This window comes from Varanus komodoensis, unplaced genomic scaffold (genome assembly GCF_004798865.1).
Source record: "Varanus komodoensis strain SLA01 unplaced genomic scaffold, ASM479886v1 scaffold5, whole genome shotgun sequence".
NCBI lineage: Eukaryota > Metazoa > Chordata > Lepidosauria > Squamata > Varanidae > Varanus > Varanus komodoensis.
In genome coordinates, this window is record NW_025336087.1 from 15,181,041 (window position 1) to 15,205,520 (window position 24,480).

The following is a 24,480-nucleotide window of genomic DNA, read 5'->3' on the forward strand; positions in this document are numbered from 1 at the left end:
AAGCAGAAAATGAAAAGAGTAGGAAACAAAGGTACAGTGGCTATGCCAAGATCTCATCCCTGGCAATATCACCACCACAACCACCCACCAATCACAATACAAGCCAATACATCTCCACAACGTTCATGCAGATGGCACACATCAACACACAGCTACAATTGGAATATGATCCTGTGGCACAAGTCACATTTCATTTATTGTTATATCCTCCCTTTCTTCCTGCAAGGAACCCAAGGTGGCTTACCAAATCTTCCCACACCTATTCATTTATCCTCACAAAACCCTGTGAAGTAGGTTACTCACTGATCAGCCCAAGGTCACTCAGTAAGTTTCATGGCCAAGCGGGGACTAGACCTTGGATCACCCAAGTTCCAGTCCAGCACTCCAACTGCTATGCCACACTGGCATCATTGATGCTATTTTGCTCAGTCTCATCCATCACACGCACCAACACACCCTGATAGTTTGGCTGTACACTCTGGTTATTTCCCACCAATTGCCCCTCCAGTTTATACAGTTCATCACAGCAGCAGTTATCTAAGGGGAAAGTAGTCAGGCCAGTCATTAGCAGTTATAGGCCTGGCACAGAGTTGTGCCTAATCCAGGAGGGTTTTGTGGTGGCTCCCTTCCTACAGCATGCCTCAAAAGTCCAAGTGAGAACTCAGAAGCATCATAAACACATTCAATATTAATCTAAGCATTTACAATGTTCCCAAAGCAGCATCAATAATGAATGGGTTCTGACAGCATCAAGAAGGCTTGTCAGTCTTCCTGTTTCTGCAGACAGAATCCTTGTGCCTACAAAAGCTGCATGACAGACAGGGGAGAAACATGTGCAAGCCTTGCATTGCTGCATCTCCATGCTGCTTACTATTCTATCAGTTGCACTACTGCCTGTCATGGTACAGCATCTGTACAGCTTCTTCAATCAAATCAGAAGACCTGGAAGCAGCTTGAAAGCAAACCAAACAAATATAAACAAATCCAAACAAAACTTCACCACAGTTCTTCTTTGGGATTAGTTTGGCCCTGAGCCTTGTCAGTTACATTTACTGAGACAATTCCAGCTGAAATAAATGGCTTTACTTCTGATTAAATGTAAGTTGATTAAGAAGATGCAACACTTACATTAGCACTGCTATGCAATTATTTCTACAGAAGAAATGTTCATTGCAGGGGGGGGGGGGAGAATAATTGTGCGACCCCTGAAAGAGCTGCCAGGAGGTCAGGGGTAGGTAGGCAAAGCTGGGCACTTGTGAATGGCCAGGCCATAGCAGGGATCTTCTGATGACAGCCTGCTAGAATTACTCCTCCTTGTCTTCATTACAACATGCTCGTTCACCTGCTTCTAATCATTACAACAGTGATGGTGAGAAGGAGAAGCAGTAGGTGCCACTGCCTACTAACTATCTGATTCTCTGCTTGTCCAGCAAGCAGGTGGTGGCTGTGATGAAAAAGATGAGGAACAACAGAAACTGCTGACAATGTCTGTGAGGAGGGAGATTGAGCAAAAAAGCATTTGAGAGTATCTTGCCCAAATGTATTTGAAAGCCAGGAGCCAGCATTAGGCCCAACAAATCAATTATGCCACAGGCTTGGATGGCCACTTGCAGATTCACGAAGTGTTACCAAGTGTTTCAGCTACATAAAACAGACACGGATTTGACATGGTATTGTGACAATGACAGTGGAAGAAATTAAACGCAGAAAGTACCAATAGTGACAAGGACTATTAACAGTTGTCATTGACAAATGGTTGTTACTGATACACAAACATCCTAGCACTAAGGGTACTCCCAGGTAAGGCTATTTCATGTGCATTGCAGTGGATCAGAATCATTCAATGAATTCTAAGGGGAAGACTACACATGGTTATCCTCTCCTTGTAAAACTCCCATGCTTTCCCATCACAGCTTCCCTATTTTCTAATTGTGGAAAATCCATTTATTTTAAAAAAATGACAGAACAGTAGCACAATACCTTCTGGTGGTTAGTGCTAGGTTACTTCTGTTTAAAGAAAGTAACACATGTAGTGTGACAAAATACCTTTATCCAGATTCAGACCTCTGTAGAATGGTGAAAGGTAACTCAGCAGGCTCAAATGTTCCTGAATATTCAGTACTGTGTATGTAAAAAAGCAAACAAACCCCACTGTTAATTCCACTTTCTGTCTAAGCTTAACTATGCTAACTCACAATATGAATCCGATAATTTCAGTTGGATAAATTTCCAAGTATGCTTGTTTAGGATTGGACTTCAAGTCTGCATTGTTTTTTACTAACACAGATCTGAAATTATATTTAAATAATTTACATAAGTGTGCTTCTGGAGTTGCTGGCCAAATATGCATCATAACACAAAATGCAAGGGAATAAGTATTCAGATTTGCTCAGTATCACCTTCAGATGCATTTCATTTTACTTTCTTGCCCATTTGGTATCCTGTCCAATTTTGCTCCACTTTCCACGGGTGCAAACAGAACCCTTTGCAGACACGATAATAAGGAAATGAGATAGCAGTGACAGAACTCAGATCCCTGTAGCTCCTCACTTGGCATCTCCCAGAAAACATACGGCTTTGTTGTTTATCACTCAATGGAGCCACAGAACCCTCGGCTAGTTTTCAATGAAGCTGGCAGTGTTTACATCTTAGCCAGTACATCCTGTTTTTGGCTTCTGCTGTAGATCATTATGTGGTAATGCCACAAGGGTGACAGCTCAAGTATTTTGCAGAGAAAGGCATCTCAAGGAAATGTAGAACAGGAAGCGAACAGCAGAGAATGCTTGCCAGAGATAAAAGGGCCCTGTTGATTATGATTCCATATACAAGTTGGGAGAAAACATTTTAAAATCCTCTAAAATATATGCTGATCATAGCTAATTTCTCGCTTTCATTCATTGTAATTTCAGATCTCTTGTCCTAATAAATATGTATTATTATAATATTAGCAATATTTATTTCTATACTACCCAGTAGCCAAAGGTTATTGGTTCATCAACAACTGATAAAATACAATATAAAATCTAAAAATAAGTAACAGTAAAAACATCATAACATTTCACTAAAAAAAATTTAAACCACATTTTAGCACCTTAAGGAACTAAGACAAGTCCATATTGCTAGGCCTGCTAAAACAACTGACAACACTCCTTCTCCATGCACTTTTGGAGTTGTTAAATGCCTTGGCATAGAGGGCAATCTTAACTTGGTGCTCAAAAGATTGCAAAGCTGGCACCAGATAGGCCTTAGATCCCTAATCAGTCCTCCTGGCCCAACAAAAGATGCAAAAACTTCAGCTAGTAGTCAGACAGACACAGAACCTGTAGAAAGAAAGAGAGGATTGCTACAGTGACTTGCAGAAATATTCAACCATCCACTTCCCTTAATCTTTTCACATTTTGTTGTGATACAGTCTAAATGTGAAATGGATTTAACTGGCATTGGTACCACTTGAAGTACAATGTGATGGTGCAAAATATTTCTATTGTGTCACAAAAGTGAAATAAAGGAAAACAAACCAGCACTTGTTGGTTGCTCAAATATTCACAGGACCCCCTCCACCCACACACACACACACACACGTCATCACTTGGTGGGTCTTCTTGGGTACGTCTCTATCAGCTTTGAACATCTGAATCCTGGAATGTTTCACCGTTCTTCCTTGAAAAACTGCTGTGACTGTCTCAGTTGGATTGAGACTGTTGGTGAGTACCTACAGTAAGGTATATTAACAGGCACTGAGGGCAACAGAGAAATAACATCTCACCACCTCTATCCAATTTTCCTTTTGCTACCCAGAGCAGATTTTCACAGTCATCTGAGGTCAATTATATGCTGGTTTAAGAGCATCTTGAACCCATATGAGGCCCAATGTAACACATTTGCAAGTTCATTTTATTTGTAACTTGGCAGTGTGAAGTGTCTTGTGTAGATCAAGTGGCAACAATGCCAGTTAAATCCATTTCAATTCCAGGCTGTAACAAACAAAATAGGGAAAAGTCGAAGGGGGTGAATTCATGCAATGGCTAGCAGATTTGCTAGACCACAAAATAAGACCATGCATAAAGCTCAGTGAAAACTCTAAAGTAACTCCTGAAGCTGTTATTTTCAGTTTCTGGATGGGTGCATTCTAGTCAGAAGCTACTGATTGTCTTACTGAAAGGTTGCCAGTGACAAGCCAGTGCCAGATGCTCTGATGCTCAACATTTTGCTATAACTGCTAGACAAAACTACAAGGATACTCTGTAATCTTTCTTCTTACAGAAGGATTCCCAAAACCAAAAAAAGAGAGAGTGTTGGATGTTCCGCACTGCTGGGAGCTGTAGCTTGCAATATCCGGCACTGACTCCAGGTTCTTAAGAGCCTTTGGGCAAGGAAAACTCAATGGACACCCTCCTTTAGCTAGGCTCCCTTCTCACTGCCACTCTCCCCAGGTTCTGCCACTCCTACTTCTGCAAGCCTCTGCATGAAGAAAGCCTTTCCACCTCAGTAACAGCAAGGAAATGTCAGTGAAAGTTACCCTACAGTCCCTGTGGGATAACAAAGAAGAATGGAGTCATGCATTGTTGCTATACAATTACATGTAAATGTACTGATTGTAAGGAAGAAAGATAAATGAAACACTATCTAAATGGCGAGAAAACAGAAATGTGGCTGGGATGCTCAACTAGGGACACAACCAGATTGCTAAATTAATTCTCACTAGTTTTTTGAAAATGATGAGCTTTTAGTAGGATAACACTACCACATATAAAACTTTATTGAACATCTGGTGTTATTTTGAAGGAAATGGAATATATGTCTATGTAATAATAATGATTTCTGCAATTCTCTCACAAACAGCTGCAGGGGATAACAACAGCAGTGATGAAAACCCCACAAAAACTGAAACAAAATACCCTGGAAGTATTAATAATAAATATCTGTAAAAAAATACAGCCATTTATTTTCTTGGGCAAATGGATCATTCCCTTACCACACTGAAAGATATAACCTTATGTTAAAAATATAATAAAGCAATGCAACAGATTAGTGAGTTTTTAAAACTTGCCATGTTAAGGTATATATGGAAAACTAGGTTTTTTTGCTAAAGAATAAACATGATAATATGCAAGGCCTTCGTCCAAGTACTGGTTCCAAGGGTGCCTCCAAGGTAAGCAGCAAGGAAGCAATGAAGCCTGAATTGTGGAATGATCTCCCCACTTTGGCCTGCTTGGCAACAACCTTGTCATCCCTTTGGCTCTTGGTTAAGTCAACCCTCTGTGCCGGAACATTTATAGACATTTCATAGTTATCTAACAGTGTGACCAGATATTTGTGCCTGTTGTTTTTAACAGGTCTGTATTATATTAAATACTGTTGCACTGCTAAAATGATTTTAAAATTTAAAACTAGTTTTAAACTATTTATTATTACATAGCAATTATAAACCAAAATTGTTCCTCTTCTGAAGAACCCAAGGTGGTGCACACAGCTCCATTTTATCCTCACAGCAGCAACCCTCTGAGGTAGGTTAGGCTGAGTGAGTGACTGGCTCAAAGTCACCCAGTGAACTTCATGACCAAGTGAGGACTAGATGTCCCAGGTCCCCAGTCTAACAATCTAAGCACAACACCACACTGGCTTTTAAATTTGCATTATGGAAATTTTAATGCACATTTTAATGTAGTTTTGTATAGGAACTGTTGCAAACCACCCAGACAGCTTCAGCTACTGGACAGTATCAAATTCAGTGACAATAATAATAGTAAAAAGAAAAGGAATGTCATCAAGAACATGGCTGAAACTAATCAGGGCTTTAGAAGTATATTCCATATTGCAGTTTTCCCAACCTAGTGCTTTCCAGGTATGTTAGACTGCACAGCCAATTACCTGGAACTTATGGGGTGGAGGGAGGGGTTGAAGCCCAATATATCTGGAGAATGCAAGGTTAGGGAGGACTGTCCTATTGGTTGAAGACTAAACACACAAAACCCATAGTAATTATTAGTAGCAGTATCCACAGTCATTACTGTTCTACTGAATTGCTCATTCATTGATTCACTCATTCAGTTTATATACTGGCTAATTAGAGCTCCATCCATTATAGGGACAGATAAACTATTTCGAAATATCAAAAAATACCAAAATATTATCTTGGCTCAGCAGTGGTATCAAAAACTGAGGCAGTCTTCTCATTAACACTACACTAATGTCTCTCTCGTCCAAATATGTAGTATCTCCCTTGTTTAGATTGTCCATGATCATTTCACCGTATTTTAAAGAGACAGTATGTTGAGACAGATCTGATTGTGATCTGTTAGGCACATGAACTAATACTAAAGCGTATTTCCTTCCAGGAAAGTTATCTGTCTGTCTTTCTTAAAAGCTTTTGTATGCTGACCTATTATACAAGATTTCAGGATGGCTTGTTGTTGTTGTTGTTGTTGTCCATTGCAACCTCATGGACAACATTCCTCCAGGCTTTCCTGTCCTCCACCATCCCCCGGAGATGGCTTACAATATTTAAAAAGACAATTACAACAACGATTGCAATAAATAATAAAACAGAACAAAACAATAAATCACAAACAGAGTGACTAAACTTAAAAACTACTGAAGTTTAAAATACTGTTTAAATAAAAAGGTTTTGGCCTGGCGCCAAAAAGAGTATAAACTTGGCACCAGGCATACCTCTCTGGGGAGTACATTCCAGAGTCTGGGCGCCACAGCAGAGAAGGCCCTACTCCGAGTTGATGACCTTTTTACCTCTCTTAAAGAGGGTTCCTGGAGTAGGGCTTCTCCCATAGATCTCAAGGGGCGCAAGGGCTTATAAGGAAGGAGACGTTCCTTCAGGTATCCTGGTCCCAAGCCATTTAGGGCTTTATAGGTCAAAAACAGCACCTTGAATTGGGCCCGGACGTCAACTGGAAGCCAGTGGAGCTGGTAGAGGACCGGCATTACGTGAAAGTTAACGGCCGGTCCTCGTCAGCAGCCTGGCAGCTCTATTCTGTACCAGTTGCACTATCTGGACCTTTTTCAAGGGCAGCCCCAAGTAGAGCGTGTTGCAGCAATCCAACCTGGAAGTTACCAGAGCATGTATCACTGTTGCTAGGGAGTGCTCATCCAGGTAAGGACGCAGCTGATGGATCAGTCGAAGTTGTATGAAAGCACTCCTTGCCACCACCACCACCTGGAATTCCAGTGACAGCTCTGGGTCAAGGAGTACTCCCAAGCTGTGGACCCTGTCCTTTAGAGGGAGTGCAACCCCGTCCAGAACTGGGTCAAAATCACCTACCTGGAGACTTGCACTGCCCACCATCTTATCTGGAAGCTAAATTTAGCTAAAATGTATCTTCCTTCAGAGTCTACAATAAAGTACATGTTACTATAAAACTGATTCTCCCCATTCTCTTGATCAGTTGTATCTTCCCTTTTCTTCTGAATCAGTACAGGTTCCTTTTAACACAGAGAAGCATAACATGTTGAGGCTGCAATCCTATAAACACTACATGGAATTAAATCTCATTGAAAGCAATGGAAATTATTCTGAGTAGACACACACTGGGTCACAGTATTTAGTGTTTTTCAGTAAAAAAAAATTGCAGTTTTTCTAATATGTGGGATTAGTATTTCTGCATTATGAAAAATGGGTCTGGACTTCATGACAGATAATCACAGTAAACAGGAGCTTTACAACAGACTCTTGTTTCTTGCTACGGTTTCTAGGCCCAAACAAAGCATAGTGATATACTCAGTCTGAATAACACAACAGATCCACAATGGTAAAAAGCCACCATTGTGTAGTATAGGCTGGCAGACTGCCTTGGGTGCCCCCCCCCCCCAGTCAACTTAGGTTTTTTCCTTCACCTTCTCCCATGCCTTCCATGGAAGATACTCTTCATGCCTACTACTTTCACCCTATGTTCACTGTTTACTTTCTGGAAACTCCCTTGATAAGTACCCTTGATAAGAAATTCTCCCTCAAGAGCTTTACCCACACCTATGTTAAACCTAGACTTATTTGAAGGGTAGGACTGAATAGGATTTATTCCCGCATGTGTGCCTGCAACTGTATACCCATCCACATTGCAGAGGTAGTAGTGACCTCTTTTGTAACAATCCTTTTCGGATGGGGAGAATTGCTGCTTGAGTGTCTTTTCTTTCCCCCTCACTTCCTTTCCCAGAATGGCGTCATCCAGATGTGTTGCACCACAACTGCCACTGACCTGTTGACCAAAATGGCCCATGTTCTGGTGTGAGAATGCCCAAAATACACAGCAGGAGAAGGTTTTCTTTTAAAAGAGTTATTCTTGAGAATATCTGGCTACCAATGAATCGTTCCAGTGCACCTGAACGGTTCTCAGCTGGTCCTTTTATACATTGATTAAAGGGTTACACGTAACACAGTTAACACTTTCCTATAGGTTACAGAATGAAAAAGTTGCAATGGTGTGATCTTTTCCACTTGCAAGAAGATGCTCTGAAGGAGGGGGGAGGATGGGTTGCTATTACACAGAGGAGGATGAGGATGGGTTGGGCTGGTATGAATTGACTCTTGTTTGAGCTGCTGTTATCCGTCAAGTGCCAACTAGCTTTCTCTGGGATGGTGCCTGGTCAGTGTCAACTACATTTCAAGGATGCACACATGCAGATTTCTAGAAAAGAGGGTTTTTCTTGGGCCTGGTTATGTGTCAATGATTGCATGATTTAAGCAATGAAAGTTCTACCTATTAATATGTGCATCAAATCTGATTACTGGTCAGGCTGGTCATGGAAGGGCTATGGATTGGCCACATCGGAGTGCCCTGAAGTTTATAAATATTCATTTATGAAGAGGAGACAAGAAGCCCCTCCCACAGTGAACTACCTTCTGGAAACCCTGAGTGAGGAAACAGAATCTCCAAAGAAACCTATTTTAACCAAGGCACCCTTCTAAATAGGAACACTGATATGTCTTACAAAGGACATGAGCCAAAAAAGAGGGAATGTGGTGGCTCATACAAAGATTGGCTTCATGATACTCGTACAACATAAGATGATACTACATGCAGGTTCTTATGCTGTCAGAACTTGGCAAGAGCAGCTTGTGTGTGGTAAACAAACTATTCTGCTGGGTTCAGCTGAAAAAAACAAGGCTTACAAGCCTACATGGGTCAGCATCCTGTGTGAACCCGGTCTCTTTCTTCCACAACACTTTGCTTAGCCAAAATAAATCCTTTACATAGGCTATTTAAGGTAAGTGATTTTAATACTGTTACAGTCTGGCTGATACCTGTTTTATCTAGCTTGATCAATATTAAACTCAAACAAAAGAAATACTGAAGAACTGCAACTCAAGGTAATACTGAAGGAACACCTTTGTAAAAACATATATCTGCCAGAGACAACATTTAAAAAACCACTTGAACAAGAACAGGAAGACTCCCCTTAGAAACATTATTATATAATACAAAGAAGTATTACATAATCCACCACTTAGTTTCAGATGCAATATTATCTGTTAAGGTGTAAGTTGGTCTACAAAGCACTAGAAATTCATTGTTGTTCTTAAAATATAAATTGCACAAATGAATTAGAATCATTGTCATATGGTCAATTGTATCAAAGCAGCTGTTGGACTTCTATCTGTAAGAGCTAGTTCTAATGAATATTTTTCAGTGGAGCTTGAAAGGAACAATGCCTGTTGAATTGTGCACGGCATCTACATCTACTTTTCAGGCTACAGGTAATATGAAGTAGAATTGAAAGCAATTATATACTTGAAATCACAAGTATTGTGGTTCAAATGTATCAGCATTTATTTTGTAGCTTATTAAAATCTATTTAAAATGCAATTCATTGTTTTTTCTTGCTTGTAATAAAGGCATTCTAATTATTTTAAAATCAAGGCCAATTCTTTCTGGCAGGAAGGAGGAATTTAGTGGCAAAATGAACAGGTCCTTTGTGCATATCCCCCCCTACTGGTAAAGTTCTGTAAAGAGGATTTTCAGTAAAGACAAGTAAATAATTGGTAACACCATACTAAGAAAGACTCCATTCTTTATAACCCATTCTGAAAATATGTAATTAACAATGCGATCCTATACCCACTTACCTGACAGTAAACATTCCTGAACTCAAAAGGGCTTCTAAGCAGACATGCAATAGGACTGTACTGTCAGATGATCTATGTGTATGTGCACCACAGCATGGCCAGTGTGGTGCAGTGATTAGAATGCTGGAGTGGGACTTGGGAGATCAGAGTTGTATCCTCCACTAGACCATGAAAATCACTGGGCGATTTCGGTCAGTCACTGACTCTCAGTCCAATATACCCTGCAGGGGTGTTGTGAGGGTAGTGTGGAGAGGAGGGGGCTTATGCAAGCTGCCTGGGGTTCCTTGCCCCCCAAAGGCAGAATACAAATATAATATGCATATTTCATTGCAATGGCAGCCTGTAGAACTAAGGTTCTACCCACACCTCATATCTCACCAGTCATGCCAAGCCATCTTTCAAAAGTTGGGTGTTAGAAAGAAAAAGCATAAAAAAAATTGAAGATTATTTCTTTGATCCTACAGCAGCTCCTTTAGCCTGCTAAAAATGCTACACCAAGAGTCAGGAGCCCCTGCTGGATAGAGTGATCTGTGGGGTGTGTCTGTGTAGGATTCCCCAAGATTTGGAGAGAGGACTTTCTACCAGATAAGCCTTTCTTCTGGCAGAACACAGATCCTGCATTCAGCCCTGTGCCTGGCCATGCATTCATTTACATCAGATATGTAGCTACTACTTGTTCAGCTGCCATTAAAAATACAGCACTGTCTTTATGGCTGACTTACTGTAACTTGGTATAATCAATATTAAGCAAATGTTCTTTAGAAATCTGAAATGCAAAAAGCTGGTTAATTAAACAAAGTATTACAGCCAATGAGCCTGTTTGTATGATCACAGTAGCTTAACAAGCTTAAGTGGTAGCATGTGCTAGGCTCATTTGCATAATCATCTCCCTGGCTGCAGCTTGTTGTATTGTCTGAATCCATGTTGGAGTTTACTTGAGGGTAGGTCACTTGAGGGTTGTTTCCCTCTCTGCCCAGGTTTAGTCAACATAATAAACTGTGCCCAGGTGGATGGTTAGGTAGATGCTGCCTGGTATAGCTTCAGTAAGTCACCATGGCTTATTCCTCACCATACTAGGACTGTACAAACTGGCCCACTAAAGAAGCACTATAGCTCACTGGCAGAGCACATGCTTCATCTTTGGCATCTCCAGGTAGTCCTGAAAAAACACATCTGACACCCTGGTAAACTGCTGTGAGTGGAGGTAATACTGAGCTTCATGGACCAGGTAATACGGAACTGCATGGACTTTGCATAGGGCAGTTTCCTATGTTCCAAATAAACATCACACAGAAATAATTTTTAAGGAGTGTTTGTGCCCCTCCTCAATGAACAAAGTATTAAAAAGAGATTTGACTTCTGTCACATATACATACCATCCAAGGAAGTTAGCGTGTAAATAATATGGATGGAAAATTTTTAAAATTATATTTTATGGAATGATTTCAGTTTTTTATAAAAATACATTTAATACTGAATTCTTTTCAGTATTCACCATGAATAATATCTGTGTCCCTGAACAAGTTCTGGTGCAGCTAAAAGAATGGCCATGAACACAGCTGTGCACTCAATTCTTATGCTTCCAGCTGACCATACATACAACAGCCTCATCATGTGTCATCAGAGACGCTGAAACCCACTAATTAATTAATAGGATCAGATTATAAAGACTAAACAGCCCATTATTTTCTTGGTTATTCCAGTTCCTTATGAAGAGCTCCTTTGGCTTAAACTGTGGAGATACTTTCTGCAAGGCATTGAGAATGGTTTTTTCTTAGCTTTTGTTTCTAAAGAGCTTCAGCTATTGGTGATATAAAAATATAATACAATAACTAAGAATAAAAAAAACTGTTAAAGACAAAAATGCAAAGCTTATGTTATTCACAAATAAGAGGAACAGGGGCATACTCCCTCTAGTGGCAAATTTAAGTATGTAATACATTTTAAACAATTTCTTTACCAGCCTTTCAGCTCCAAACATTGGCACCAGTGCTAGGAAGATTGTTGCAGCATCATGTATTTCATTTCTTAACATCATGGCATATTTTGTAGTATAGCAACAGCAGATGCATCCTAACATAACCAACTATTTGCTGCTCACTTGTAAGTAAACCTCACTAGCATCAATAGAGACAGATTTGTAAGGGAGGAGGCTATCAGTGGCTCCTAGCCTTGCAGGCTATGTGCCACCTCCTTCACCAGAGGCGACATGCCTGCATACACTAGCTGTTTAGGAGCTTGGGCAGGAGATGGCTTTGCACCCATCCTGCTTGAGGGATCCTGTGGGCAACTGGTTTGCCACCTTGTGTACAGAGTCCTGGAATAGATCGACCTTTGGTCTGATCTGGCATAGGTTTTTTATGTTCTTATACTCTTATGAGACTACACCAAAGAAACTATACAGTGTATAGTTGTACATGCAGCACAAGATGGCTATGAATGTGTCAACACAAAATCATAAACTTACTTAAAACATTGAGATTTTTTTGAGATTTTTTTGGTAACTCGATTGTGTGGTTCTTGAGCGTGAACTTTGCAGATGACATTTGTCAAATGTCATGTAAAATAAATGTATGTATGCTCTTGCTATTTGTACGCATGTGTTGCTTCAGTCTTGTGGCTTTGTGCAGCTTTCATTTGTGAGCAACTGTTTTCAAGAATGAAGGACACAAAGAGTAAAATTGGAAGCAAAATATCTGATGAGCACCTTATGAACTCACTGAGAATTGCAACTACTTCCATACTTCCAGTAGTATGTATTAGTTTCTCAAATACAATGTTAAATATTTCACTAGTTTTATGTTGTCCTCTTTTTACTTTTATATTAAAAATATTAAAAATCAATGAAGTTTTATTACTTAGATCTATTCATTTTCTTTATTAGGGATTGCCAACTTGGGACCTGCTCAATGATTTTAAAAAACTCTCCAAATGGAACACTGCATAATTAGATTATGTGAGGACTTTTTTGCTTATCTGTAGTGGCGGATATCACAAAAATTATGCACAGACCTTTTTTTGCTCATCAGTTTTCATTAGTGTTCGTGTATTTAATATGTGTCCCAAGACTATTCTTCTTCCAATGTGGCCCAGAGAAACCAAAAAGTTGGACACCCCTGCTATACATAGAGTGGAACTAGCAATATTCATAAATCTACACAGGGAATTACCAATAAATATGCATGGACTCATTCTGTTAGTTATATAAGTATGCACCACAGGAAGGCTCAGGCTTGTGTGCTTCTAACCCCCCTTCCCACCTCTTCTACATGTTGGAAGAGATAATGCTTCAGATTTGTCTGGAATCTGTTTCTCCCTCTGGAAACACAAACCTGTAGTTTCTACCTGCTCCAGTTAACTAAAGACCATACTGTAGCTTGTCATCCTAGTTTTACTAACTATAGCTTGTATAAGCCAGTATCTTGCATGCCAATAATTTTGTAGTACCTTAAATACCAACTATATCCAAGGACATAGTTTCTGCTTCCCTGGATATACACTTTATTACAGGCCAGAAAAGGATCATAGATGTCAGGAGCTCTTATGTTCAGAAAAGCTCCTGAACATAAGTTAACACTTGGTGTGGTATGAAGAAGCTGCCTATTAAAAGGGGGTGTCTGTTGGGGATTGGAGCGAAGATTAGAAATGCTTAACCATCCATAGGTTTACTGACCCAGATGGCAGAGTAAAATGACCCTATGACCACAACCACTTGCAGTTCCTTCGATAAACTGGAAGTATACTTGGCCATACACTTGTCATTGTAATCCCCCTCAAATTATGGGAAAACGGATGTTGCTAACAGTGCTACATCATTTGTCTGTTTTCCTGACTTTCGGATTCTTATTCCTGGTAAATCACTATCCCTTAATCTTATAGTCAATGCTTCAGAAACTAGAGCAGGACAGGTGTGTGGAATTCAGGCAGCAGTCCTTGATGAGAAACGGGGGTATTTCTGTAATTTCATACACGTCCCTAACTGCGTCAGTAAAATGCTGCTTGCTATGTGACTACCTGCAGTCGCAGGCATTTGTCAAAGAGGCGGAAGGTACGCTGACTTCCTTATTCCCTCCTCTCCGTCCAAAAATCGGCCATTTTATGTAGAGTTAAGGACTTCTCAGCCGGTGGATCGCAACGTATTAAGCTCTCCTCGGCTGCCGTAGAATTTGGCGGTCTCCAGCGGCAGCGAGTGACGCGCCTACTTTTCCGCCCCGTCCGCGCCGCTTCGACTTCCGCCCCACCCTGCCTACGTCCGGAAAGTCCGACGACCTGGAATGCAATTGTTTCCGCAGCCGCTCTGCTCCTCGCAAGCTGTGCGGTTCTACTGCGCAGGAGGTTTTGCGGCGTGGTTGACGCTTTCCGCTCTCGGTGCGTACCTCGTATTCTGGACAAAACCTTTCGGAGGTTTATCAGGCAAGTGAAGCGGAAGGCAAAGCAGAGCAGGGTCGGGCAGTTGCGTCAGGGAGGTGTACTGGCACCGGGCTGTAGCCCTGGAAGATTGGGCTCCTGGGGGTTGTTGGGTCTGCTCGTGAAAGTCTCCGTGGAAGCCGCCTCCCCACCACACCACTCCCCAGCACCGCCATGTGGGCTGGGTAAAACGCGTCTCCAACTCTGAAGAGCTGTTTCTAGTCGGAGTAGACCCGCCTTCCCCACTTCAGATTGCTAGCATTCCTGACAGTTTGCTGTGGTGACTGGGGCTGATGGGATTCTTAAAAGTGCAGAGGTGGCCAGCTTGGGGGGGGGGGTCTAGTGTAGACCAGAGGTTCAGCTTTACTAAACTACCTTGACTTTCACTTATTCTTTGAAATCCATCAACCGAAGCCAGATGTCACAATTTCGTCGAGACTTTTTGTATTGGACGGGACAGAAATATCTAAATAAATAAATAGATTGGGTCAAAAGGGCTTCTGTAGAGTTTAGGACCATGGAAGTTCTGAGCGGAAGAACTCGTTTTCATGATGAGAATTGAACTTACCACCCTTCCATGCACAGAGTTTCACAGCAGCCACCCCGCGCCTAGAACAGTAGCAGAGAAGCTTTATTTATGCTTTGAACTATCCCGACAGGGATATTTCAGTTGTTGCTTCAGAATTAGAAATGCATGCCAATATACTGCAAATCATCCCTTCCAGGAGTTCCTGCTCTATCTTCTATCTCCACTGGCCTTGACCCCCATCCACATATACTGAGCTGGACACACTAATGGCCTGACCATGCATGAAATAGCTTCTGCTGTTGCTGAAACGGGCAGTGTGATGGGGTTTGCAAAGCACAACTATCATTGTTGCCTGTCACTTTTTTGCCTTTTTGCTCTGTTAGGATTAGATCTGTAGCATTACCCAGTAGTGGTTGCTGTGGTGAGTAAACAGTCATAAACAGCATTTCCCCAGAAGGCAAGCCAGTGGGGCTAAGAGAAAAGTAATTTGCTCAAGAATTTTAAATACAAGGCAGAGATGAGGGCAGTGTTCCAAAGCACTTTTAAACCCAACTTACTGCTCCAGCATCCATTTCACAGCAGATCAATGAAGTTCAGACACAACTTGGTCAAGAAGCTTAGGGCTGGGGTCTTGAGCCCCAGATGCTTGATTACATATTTGTGCATCCATGAACAAATTAGCCTATAGGCAGTCTTCTCTTGTGAGTCTGTTGCCTACTCCTCTTCCCCTTGAAGGCTGCAACTTTCAAGACTGCACATATCAGCCATAAATGTGCACTTGCGCAAATGTAAAAGACCAACTCACCCCCATTACAAAAAAAGTGGAACAAGGCTGCTTAATTTTCTGAGGATGAAAAAAGTAGGCCAGACAAGAGATGCCCCAGAGCACCACTTGGACACGAGTGGAAGGATTTTTACTGGCAGCACAGGCAAGATTGTAAAGGGCAGCAGGGATTTTTGGTGATCTTTTTGGATAGCTCTCTAGCCAGTTCCTACAACCCAAATGAAATTGGTCTCTTGGGGTGTTGTGTCATCCAAACTTAGTTACTATTTGGGATAAAATCATTTTGGAAGCTCTTTTTTCTGGTTTGTAATGGCTTCCTGAGATTAGTTAGAAGGAATATAGAACTACTTAAAGAGATCTGAAATGGGGGACACAAGGTCTTCAGTTTCAGTCTTGGAAGCTACTAACAGGCCATGATACCAGTTATTCAGAATTGTAAATTAGAGGGAGGATATAAGGCAGCATGTTTTCTGTGCTGTAATTCTCATGGGTGGCTTTAGGAACTCTGAGACTATTACTTTAAATTCAAATTCTGAATTTTTACAGGAAAGCACAAAAGTGCTTCCAAAGAAGCATTCTCAAAACTGTGGTACAAGATGAGAAAATGCCAAGTGTCTGAATAGACTGGAGGCTTTACGTATAGGTCACAGCTGGTAATTTTCTTAAGTTTGTCCAAATCATCGCCTAATTCTCTGATGCTTTTATGCACACACTGTATAATCAAGCCTGTATATGTCCATATTCCAGTCCTATGGACTGAATAGTATTCGTTCTGAAATCTTTTAGAAACATTTGGCTGGAGTCATGACGAGGTGGGCTCGAGCTAATGTCACCCACAGTAAGAAGGCTCTGGATGCAACACCATGGGAGGATATGAGAAATGATGCCACTAGTACCTCCGCAACAAATAAAAAGCAAAGCTCTTCAAACAGGCTTTCTTTAAAGAGTACCCAGGGGAAGAAGAAAAACAAAAAGAAAAAAGACTATTTAAATGAAGATGTCAATGGTTTTATGGAATATTTAAAACAGAACTCTCAAGTGTTGCATAATGGATTGGTGATCAACAACCATGAAGCAAAGAAAGAAATAGCTACAGCCTTGAAAAAAGACAGGCGGCGAGAGGAGAGAAGAGTGAAGAGGCAGGAAATAAAGAAGAACACAATGGTAAGATACTGCTATGTTGCTTTGCTTTCTTATGGCTACTTCTTACAGCACAAGCAGCATGCCACCTAGTCATGCATCTGAAACAGCATGGATAATTTATTGTATTTTAATTGTATTTATTTTTTATAAAAGAAACTGACATTTCTCTTAAAGAATTATTTGGTTAATATTATTCCTGTCAATCTATATTGGTAGAATGCATTATAGCTAATATAAATGCACAGTTAATTTATTCAGCTCAGGCCACATCCAGAGAGATTGTAGAAGCAGATGCCCACAGAGCAAATGGCTCATAATCACACTTGAAAGCCATACACTGCAGGTAGAGACACAATTTTTATTTTTCTTTATACTCTTTGATTTATGTTAGTTTTACAGAGCGATGGTACTTGCATTCCAGTAGTTTTGTTATGCTGTTATGCTCCATTTTGGAGCAATATATACTTTTGACAATTCATAAAACTTTTGGAACTGATTATGATGAATTAATGAATATACTCAACATCACTTGGTGCTGTAAGTGCCAAGATCACCTTCCATGCTGCTGGCATCAACTTTTTAATTGAACAAGGAAGTTAAACAAGAATTTTTCTCTGGATGTGCTAATGTGACCCTGTTCTTTCCTGCTGCAATCCTGAAAAAAGTCCTTCCTCCAAAGTTGCTATTTGCTTTGGAGAAGATAACCTCCCAATAAAAATGCTTGCTTCAGCTGAAGGACTTCTCATGATCACAATACGGAAGAAAAGAGAACACTACCTTTTCCACACATGCTCTGATTCCTTTAACAGTCGTCCACAAAGCTGATGTCATTTGCATTTTTCAAAAACTGTATGTTAAAAGGCCCATTTAATGTGTCTCCTCTAGTTTGGCTCTAAAGCTCAAATGCTATGTCAATCTTAATATTAATTGTAGTCACTACTTTTGATTCTTATTGGTTTGGGGGTAAAATTAATTTGAAATGTGGAGTGGAAAAAGAGATTGCCTGGAGTTTGTTGTATCCCTTTCTGCACACTTGGTAAATCACCTTGTATTGTCAAAGGTGTGCTTCCACTGCAGAAAGCCAGGACATGGAGTTGCTGATTGCCCAGCTGTACTTGAAAGCCAAGATATGGGAACTGGAATTTGCTACCGGTGTGGCTCTACTGAACATGATATCAGCAAATGCAAAGTAAAAATTGATCCAGCTCTTGGTACGTTCAATAACCACAACTCTGTACGTGTATCCTTGGTCACTGTTTCTGCTTTTCCGTATATTTGTTCAGCAGTTCTCAAGATATGAAGGACTTAACAATTCCTTATTATAGTAGTGTTGGTTCACTCCATGTTTTATAAATAATTTTAATGTGAATATTGCAATTATAACATTAACATTACTAAATACTTTCAGGAGAATTTCCATATGCAAAATGTTTTATTTGTGGTGAGACAGGACATCTTTCAAGATCATGCCCTGATAATCCTAAAGGACTTTATGCTGAAGGTGAGTATAATGCTTTTTTAAATGCCCCTTAATATGTTTTTATAAAGGTGACGAATTGATGCACTTGAAAACACTTCCCTTTCTCAGTTCAAGATCTTGAATGAAAAAGGCAGCCTCAGAGAGGTGTAATCTGTAATCATTCCAGAGTTTTTGAGAAATTCTATCTTAGAATCCAATAAATATTACTATATAGAATTAGTTCTTCTTGAAATGGCAAAATGCTGCCATGAAGGTTTTTCAGAATATGTATATGAACAAGCAACAACAAAAGCAAATTTTGGGGATGTAGAACAATATTCACTTATTCTTTGCGTATTGTTTTTGGGTGTGCATGCACATGCATGCTTATTCGTGTGTGTGTATGAGTTCATATGTGCCGCATGAATGTTTGTTTAGATTTCTAAGGAGCAGGGAGTGCCATAGCACCTGCTATATCATGAACAGTTTTGAATTTGTTCTGTCCTGTTCAGAAAAGTCAGTTAATCCTGTATGTGTCTACACAAATGGAAGTGTCAGTAAATAAAATGCCACATACTCCCATTCTGAGTAATGTACATGTAGCATAGGTGGGCAACCTGTTTTGGTCTGGGGTCTAGCTGGCAAGCATGATCATGCCAAGGGAGCAGAATGCCATTGGGGGGGGGGGGTTGCATTTCATTATAAACCATTTTATATATTTGATATTAAGCATGCAAGAACACTATCCATATATTGCAATCAATACATCTGTTTTATATTTCAATCATTTATAGGAGGTTCATGCAGGATTTGCGGATCTGTGGAACACTTTAAAAAAGATTGTCCAGAGAATCAAAACTCAGGTAGGGGTGCCAGAATTTATCAGAAGGTTGAGTTATGAATGTATAAATCATTCTGTAGTTAGTGAACCTTGAGGTAGTAAATGTCAGTTATAAAGCTATTTGAATAATCCTTGATCATTTGTCACCTCATGGACATACTTATGTACCATTCGATAACACTGCATCTTTAAACGGGCCATTAATTCGGCATGTGATGCTAAGGTTACGTTAGGTCCAAATGCATCTACTGTTGCAGCTGGAAGCTGAAACTAACACAATGCTGTGTTGCTCTTTTTGGCTGTGGAAAATTTCAGAACTGGACTATCACTAACCCTGTTCTGAGAGCTTTTCACTAAAGAACGGTATATAAAAGCTTTAAATAAATAAAATAATGATTTTTGGCATTTGCTAAAAATTTGTTACTGTTTCTTCTTAAAAACTGTTTATGGAAATTTAAGAGTAAGTTCCATTAGATTCAGTGATACTTATTTGTGTATAAAGAGTAGGTCATTTTTAATTCAAATCTGAATTCTTTCTATTGGATAATTTTATTTTTGTGCAAATAGTGACTGATGGCTTCACATATAATGTTAAGCGACTAAGTGTTAACACAGTCATATTCTAAATCAGCTCCATTTTTTACCTGGTGTGATTTGATTCGACTTCACAGTGGATAAAAGTGAAAAATACTAGGGTGGTTCATATATAGCAATGCCATTTAGTGGCAAATCATGGGTTGATGAATTAACCCACAATTTGCAGGAGATGTGCTGTGTGCTAGCTGTTTCCAGTTTGCAGCTACAACCTGGAATGCCCCATTCACAGATCACTGAAATGATATCCCAACCTGTACATGTTGGCTTATTCATGGGTTAAACAACCCAAAGATTTGTTTAACCCATGAATAATCCAGAGTGCCTTGGTGCGATGTTCAAGCTCACAGTCTACAAATAGGCCATTTTAGGTTGTTGCTACATACTGAAAGCAGCTTGTATTGTGCACACAGTGCTTAAGTTATGGGCTACCTAACACATGATTTGGAACGAAATCTTAAGTTATGTGGAAACCAGGTCAGTATATAATCACTGCTCTAATAAATACTGAGATAAACTATACTGAATTGTTGAATTACACAGCCTAGGTTTACAGCATTCATGTGGCTTATAACTGAAAACTGATTTCTTGTATTTTCACATTTTTCTTTTGTTTTACAGAACGAGCCATAACTGTTGGTCGGTGGCTCAAAGGAATGAGTGGAGATTATCAAGAAATTCCAGAGAGTTCTAAACAGGAAAAACCCAGACCAAAAATAGCTAAAGTTGTTAATTTCTGACAATTACTGTTTGGCATTATTTTTTATAACTATTCTTAGTATATGGCTAAAAGCTGTAATACTACTGTTTTATAGTTCCAGAAGATGCCATAATTATCCCATTGGTCTCCTTGTCTAGGTGATGATCACTTAATCTAAACTGATGTTTCCTAGGCAGGGAGGGAAATGCTTTGTTAGGTAGACAAATTGCAGCAAGGAGCTCCTGACAGCCTCTTTCTGAACAGGATGTTTAATCTATGCAGTTACTGGCTAACTAGCCTGAGCAACATGTTGCTCAGTGGCAGCTAGTGTACCAATAAACAAAAGTGAGGGGGACTAGGTCAACCCCCCCTTTTGTAATTCATGCTTTGATACATTAATATATTCATGATAAATTCATGCTCTGATAGGAAGTATGTCACATTAAATTGAGTCCTGTTTAAGTGTCACTGTAGATTTTTGCACTATGGATGAATAAATTATGCAGCCATTTTGTGAACAGTTGTGGATGAGAATCCAAGAACCATATTCAAACACTGTTCATAGCAGAGCTGATCTTGCAGCATGAGAAACCTAGTGCAAATAAAATGATTCTGGAGGTTTTCTGAGTTGAATAAGCTACTTGCTGAATTTATTCTCCCCACCCTCAAATGAACCAGGGTAATAAAACCATACATATCTCTTTTCATGTTTTCCGAATAATTGTATTCTTCATAGTGTTGTTGTTTGCAATTTCATTTTTGGAATTTCTTACGTCTACGGCTGTTGTGTGACACTGTGTGATAAACACAAATCTACTCTAAACACCATTTTGCTTTAGAAATTGCTTGCACTGCAACGGGTTGCAAAGTGTATGGCCTGTCTGGTCATGTGATAACTGCAAAGCCTGTGTGGATTCAGGAAAAACTTCTCTGAGTAATTCCAGTTCAAGGAATAGAAATTACAGGCATGTGGGAAGTGATTGCAGCTAGCAGTCACAGCAAGGTGTGCATCACAGCTTGAAGAAAAAGGAAGGGCTACAGTATATGGAAGTGCTTATGCTTTGTTCATATTAGTTCCCAGGATCAATCTCAGGTTTTCCCACCCAGGAATGAATGGGAAAGTTGGACTAAGTCAGTGTTGGCATTACTGAGCTAGATTGGCCAACAGTCTGACTCAGTTTGCCAAACAGATTAGCTGATGGCTTGGAAGGTTATGCTGCAGTCAGCATTGGTTCTTCTGGTCCCATAAAATACGGGCATCTGTTTAATGTAGCATCTTATTTACATTTTATTAAATGTAAATTTACATTTGCAGGCAACATTATAACATAACTACAGGTATGTGTACGTAATATAAATTCCCTGATTTGGCTTTTACTCCTTTATACCTTCTCAGATGCCAGTTCTTTCAGTGGCTTTTTTAACTTATATCTGTTCTAGTATTACTAAACATGCAAATATATATATCTGAGTGAAACACCAACTAATTGTAAACTTCAGGAACATGAAAGAAGCTAGGATACTATAAATTAAAGTTGTCATTTTGCAACAAAGGCATGAAAAGTCTTTTCAGTTGATTTTATAATGCACAGTGCCTTTTACAGCACTTGTAGCATCATACAAATAAAATGGAGCTGAAAAATGGAAAAAAAATCAATAGTTTAGCATCCTATTTGCAAGAAAGTAAACATGTCAGAAGATAGGCCTTGTTTCTCAAACTGCAATGTCATAGGGTAAAACGTAATGAAACTATTAGGAAGGTACACCTCACTGGCACATTTTGTTCTGTTGAAATCAAGTGGAATTGTACAGCTTTCCTTAGGAGTTCATCAAAATATAATTTAAAATCAACAGAATGGGTTATTTATTGCACTGCAAAGTATCATGAGACTCTTGTACAATCAAATTAATTTGCATAACTTAAAAAATTCTAATCTAGGAGTAGTCAATGTAGTATCTTTGGGGACCAGTCTGCCCACAGATAGTGTTCGTGGAGCCTGCCCAACATGAGTGACCCCATTTTAAACACGTTAAAAAATAAAGATTTGGGGCATGAACCATAGTGTGCCCACTTCTGTCATAAGTTAACAGTGGACCCAGTGGCAGATGCCATGTATGGACAATGCAGATGTAAAAGCAAGACATAAACACAGGCTCATAAACTGCTCTTGACCTGGTATGCATTTCACAATAAGCCATGGTGGGTTTTTGAGCCCTGTTGCTGTCAAGACAGCATGGTGTGACATCTGAACCCAGCAAAGATGACTCAGTGCTGTTTGTTAACCACACATAAGCTGTTCTGTCAACCTGCTGTTGAGGCTTGCTGTGATGTGCAATCCTGGCAGTGTGGCTTGTCAGCAGCTTGGCAGGAGTCACAATGCTACTTTAAAAAAGCAGCAAAAAGCCTGGCTGCCGCACATGATCTCACTTCTGCCATCTCCAGCTTTCCTTGGCAGGGATGAAGATGCAAGACGTGTCACAAAGAGCCATCGGCAGCAGAGTATGCTTCAAGAGTGCTCAGCTGTCTGTCAAAAGTAATAGGTTAGTGAATGAAAAAACAGCCCACCATAGCTTAGTGAGCAAACAACCTACCTACCATGGTTTATCATGATGTCTGACACAGCCCCTTATGTACATACAATTAACAGCTGAATAAACAAATTCTTTACAACAGAAACAGCCACTTAGATCTAAAGTGGCTATTTAAACAATCAGTTCATCTTAACTACATGAAGAAATATGTACTGTGTTGACAAGCCAAGAGCTCCAAAGGATGCAGTGAGATTTTAGAGATGGCTTAAAGAGCTGTCATTCAACATGGATGAAATGGCAGATTGTGCCTGTCGTAATTATAAATGAAGTGGCAGTTTATTTATCAGGTTGATAACACTACTGTGATAAATTATGCCCAAGATTTAAAGCACTATGATTTCTAAGTGCCTCAAACTGCACTTGACTGAATGCAGTTCATCTTGCTGCTCTTGGACTCCAAAAACTGGACACATATAGAAGCTATACCTTCAATAGACATTGAACAGTCTAATTTGCAGCAAAACAAGGCATGATGCCACATGTACCTTGGATGAAGTAAGACACCTTTAAAATATATGTAGGTTAATGTATTTCATTTCTTGACATAATCTCATTCCAATTCATATTGAATATATTAGGCCAGCAAAACAAAACAAAACTAGTTTTTGATGGTCAGCAGTATAAGAGTGCAAGAAAAAGTCAATAATTGCTAAACTGCTTGGAGAAAACGTGCCACTGATTTTGGCTACTTACTGAGGATGTGCAGGTAGCAGTGGCATGCCTATGCCATCTAGAGGATCTAAGTCAGAAGGGTATTTAAATATTCCTGTATCCAAAAGGCTCATCATTTTGTCACGGCAAAGACCTCAGGTATGTATTTGATAGTCCCTAAGGTGGTAGGAAGTAAATGCATTTGCCAGTGTTTACAAATTAATTGGTCATTTTGATGAAGCACCTTCTTTCCTTTATATTTCTGACATTAAAATCTGAATGTAAAGGGTCAGATCTGATACCACCATTGCACAAGTAGAAGGATATTGCTTGCAGAATGGGTCCCCTGTGTTCCTTTTCCCACTTCAGCCTTGACCCAGTCTTCCACATATCCTCTAAAGGAACTCCCAACCCTTGCAGATTTATATTGTTGCAAGGGAGAGGGGAGGACATGGAAGTCCTTTCCTACCATCCTTCTGCTTGTGCAGTGCCTTTTACAGCACTTGTGCAGAACATTTGTTCTTATTTTTAATTGTAATTATCTGGATAATTATTATATGGAAAAATTATATTTGGCTCAGGGGTATATTCCTGATCGTGTCTACTATTAATGTTACTTCCAATCAAACTGAATTTGAATGAAACATGTTGATTAGATACTTGGCAGGGAGTAGAGAAGGACTAAATTTAGGCTTTTACTCCATC

The 24,480-nt window shown here is 39.8% G+C and overlaps 1 protein-coding gene across 3 annotated transcripts; it reads left to right on the forward strand.

Moving 5' to 3' along the window:
• Positions 1–14,204: 14,204 nt before the first annotated feature.
• Positions 14,205–21,237, forward strand: ZCCHC9 (zinc finger CCHC-type containing 9). Of its 3 annotated transcripts, none has more exons than XM_044446656.1 (6): positions 14,205–14,488; positions 16,582–16,959; positions 17,999–18,149; positions 18,347–18,439; positions 19,192–19,260; positions 20,454–21,237. In XM_044446656.1, exons 2-6 carry the CDS (start codon positions 16,600–16,602, stop codon positions 20,570–20,572), a joined length of 792 nt encoding a protein of 263 aa, XP_044302591.1. In that variant the 5' UTR covers positions 14,205–14,488; positions 16,582–16,599; the 3' UTR covers positions 20,573–21,237. The 3 variants fall into 3 exon arrangements, with proteins under 3 accessions (XP_044302591.1, XP_044302593.1, XP_044302592.1); XM_044446658.1 differs by having other exon boundaries at positions 14,205–14,443; positions 16,574–16,959; XM_044446657.1 differs by having other exon boundaries at positions 14,205–14,443.
• The last annotated feature ends 3,243 nt before the right edge of the window (positions 21,238–24,480 follow it).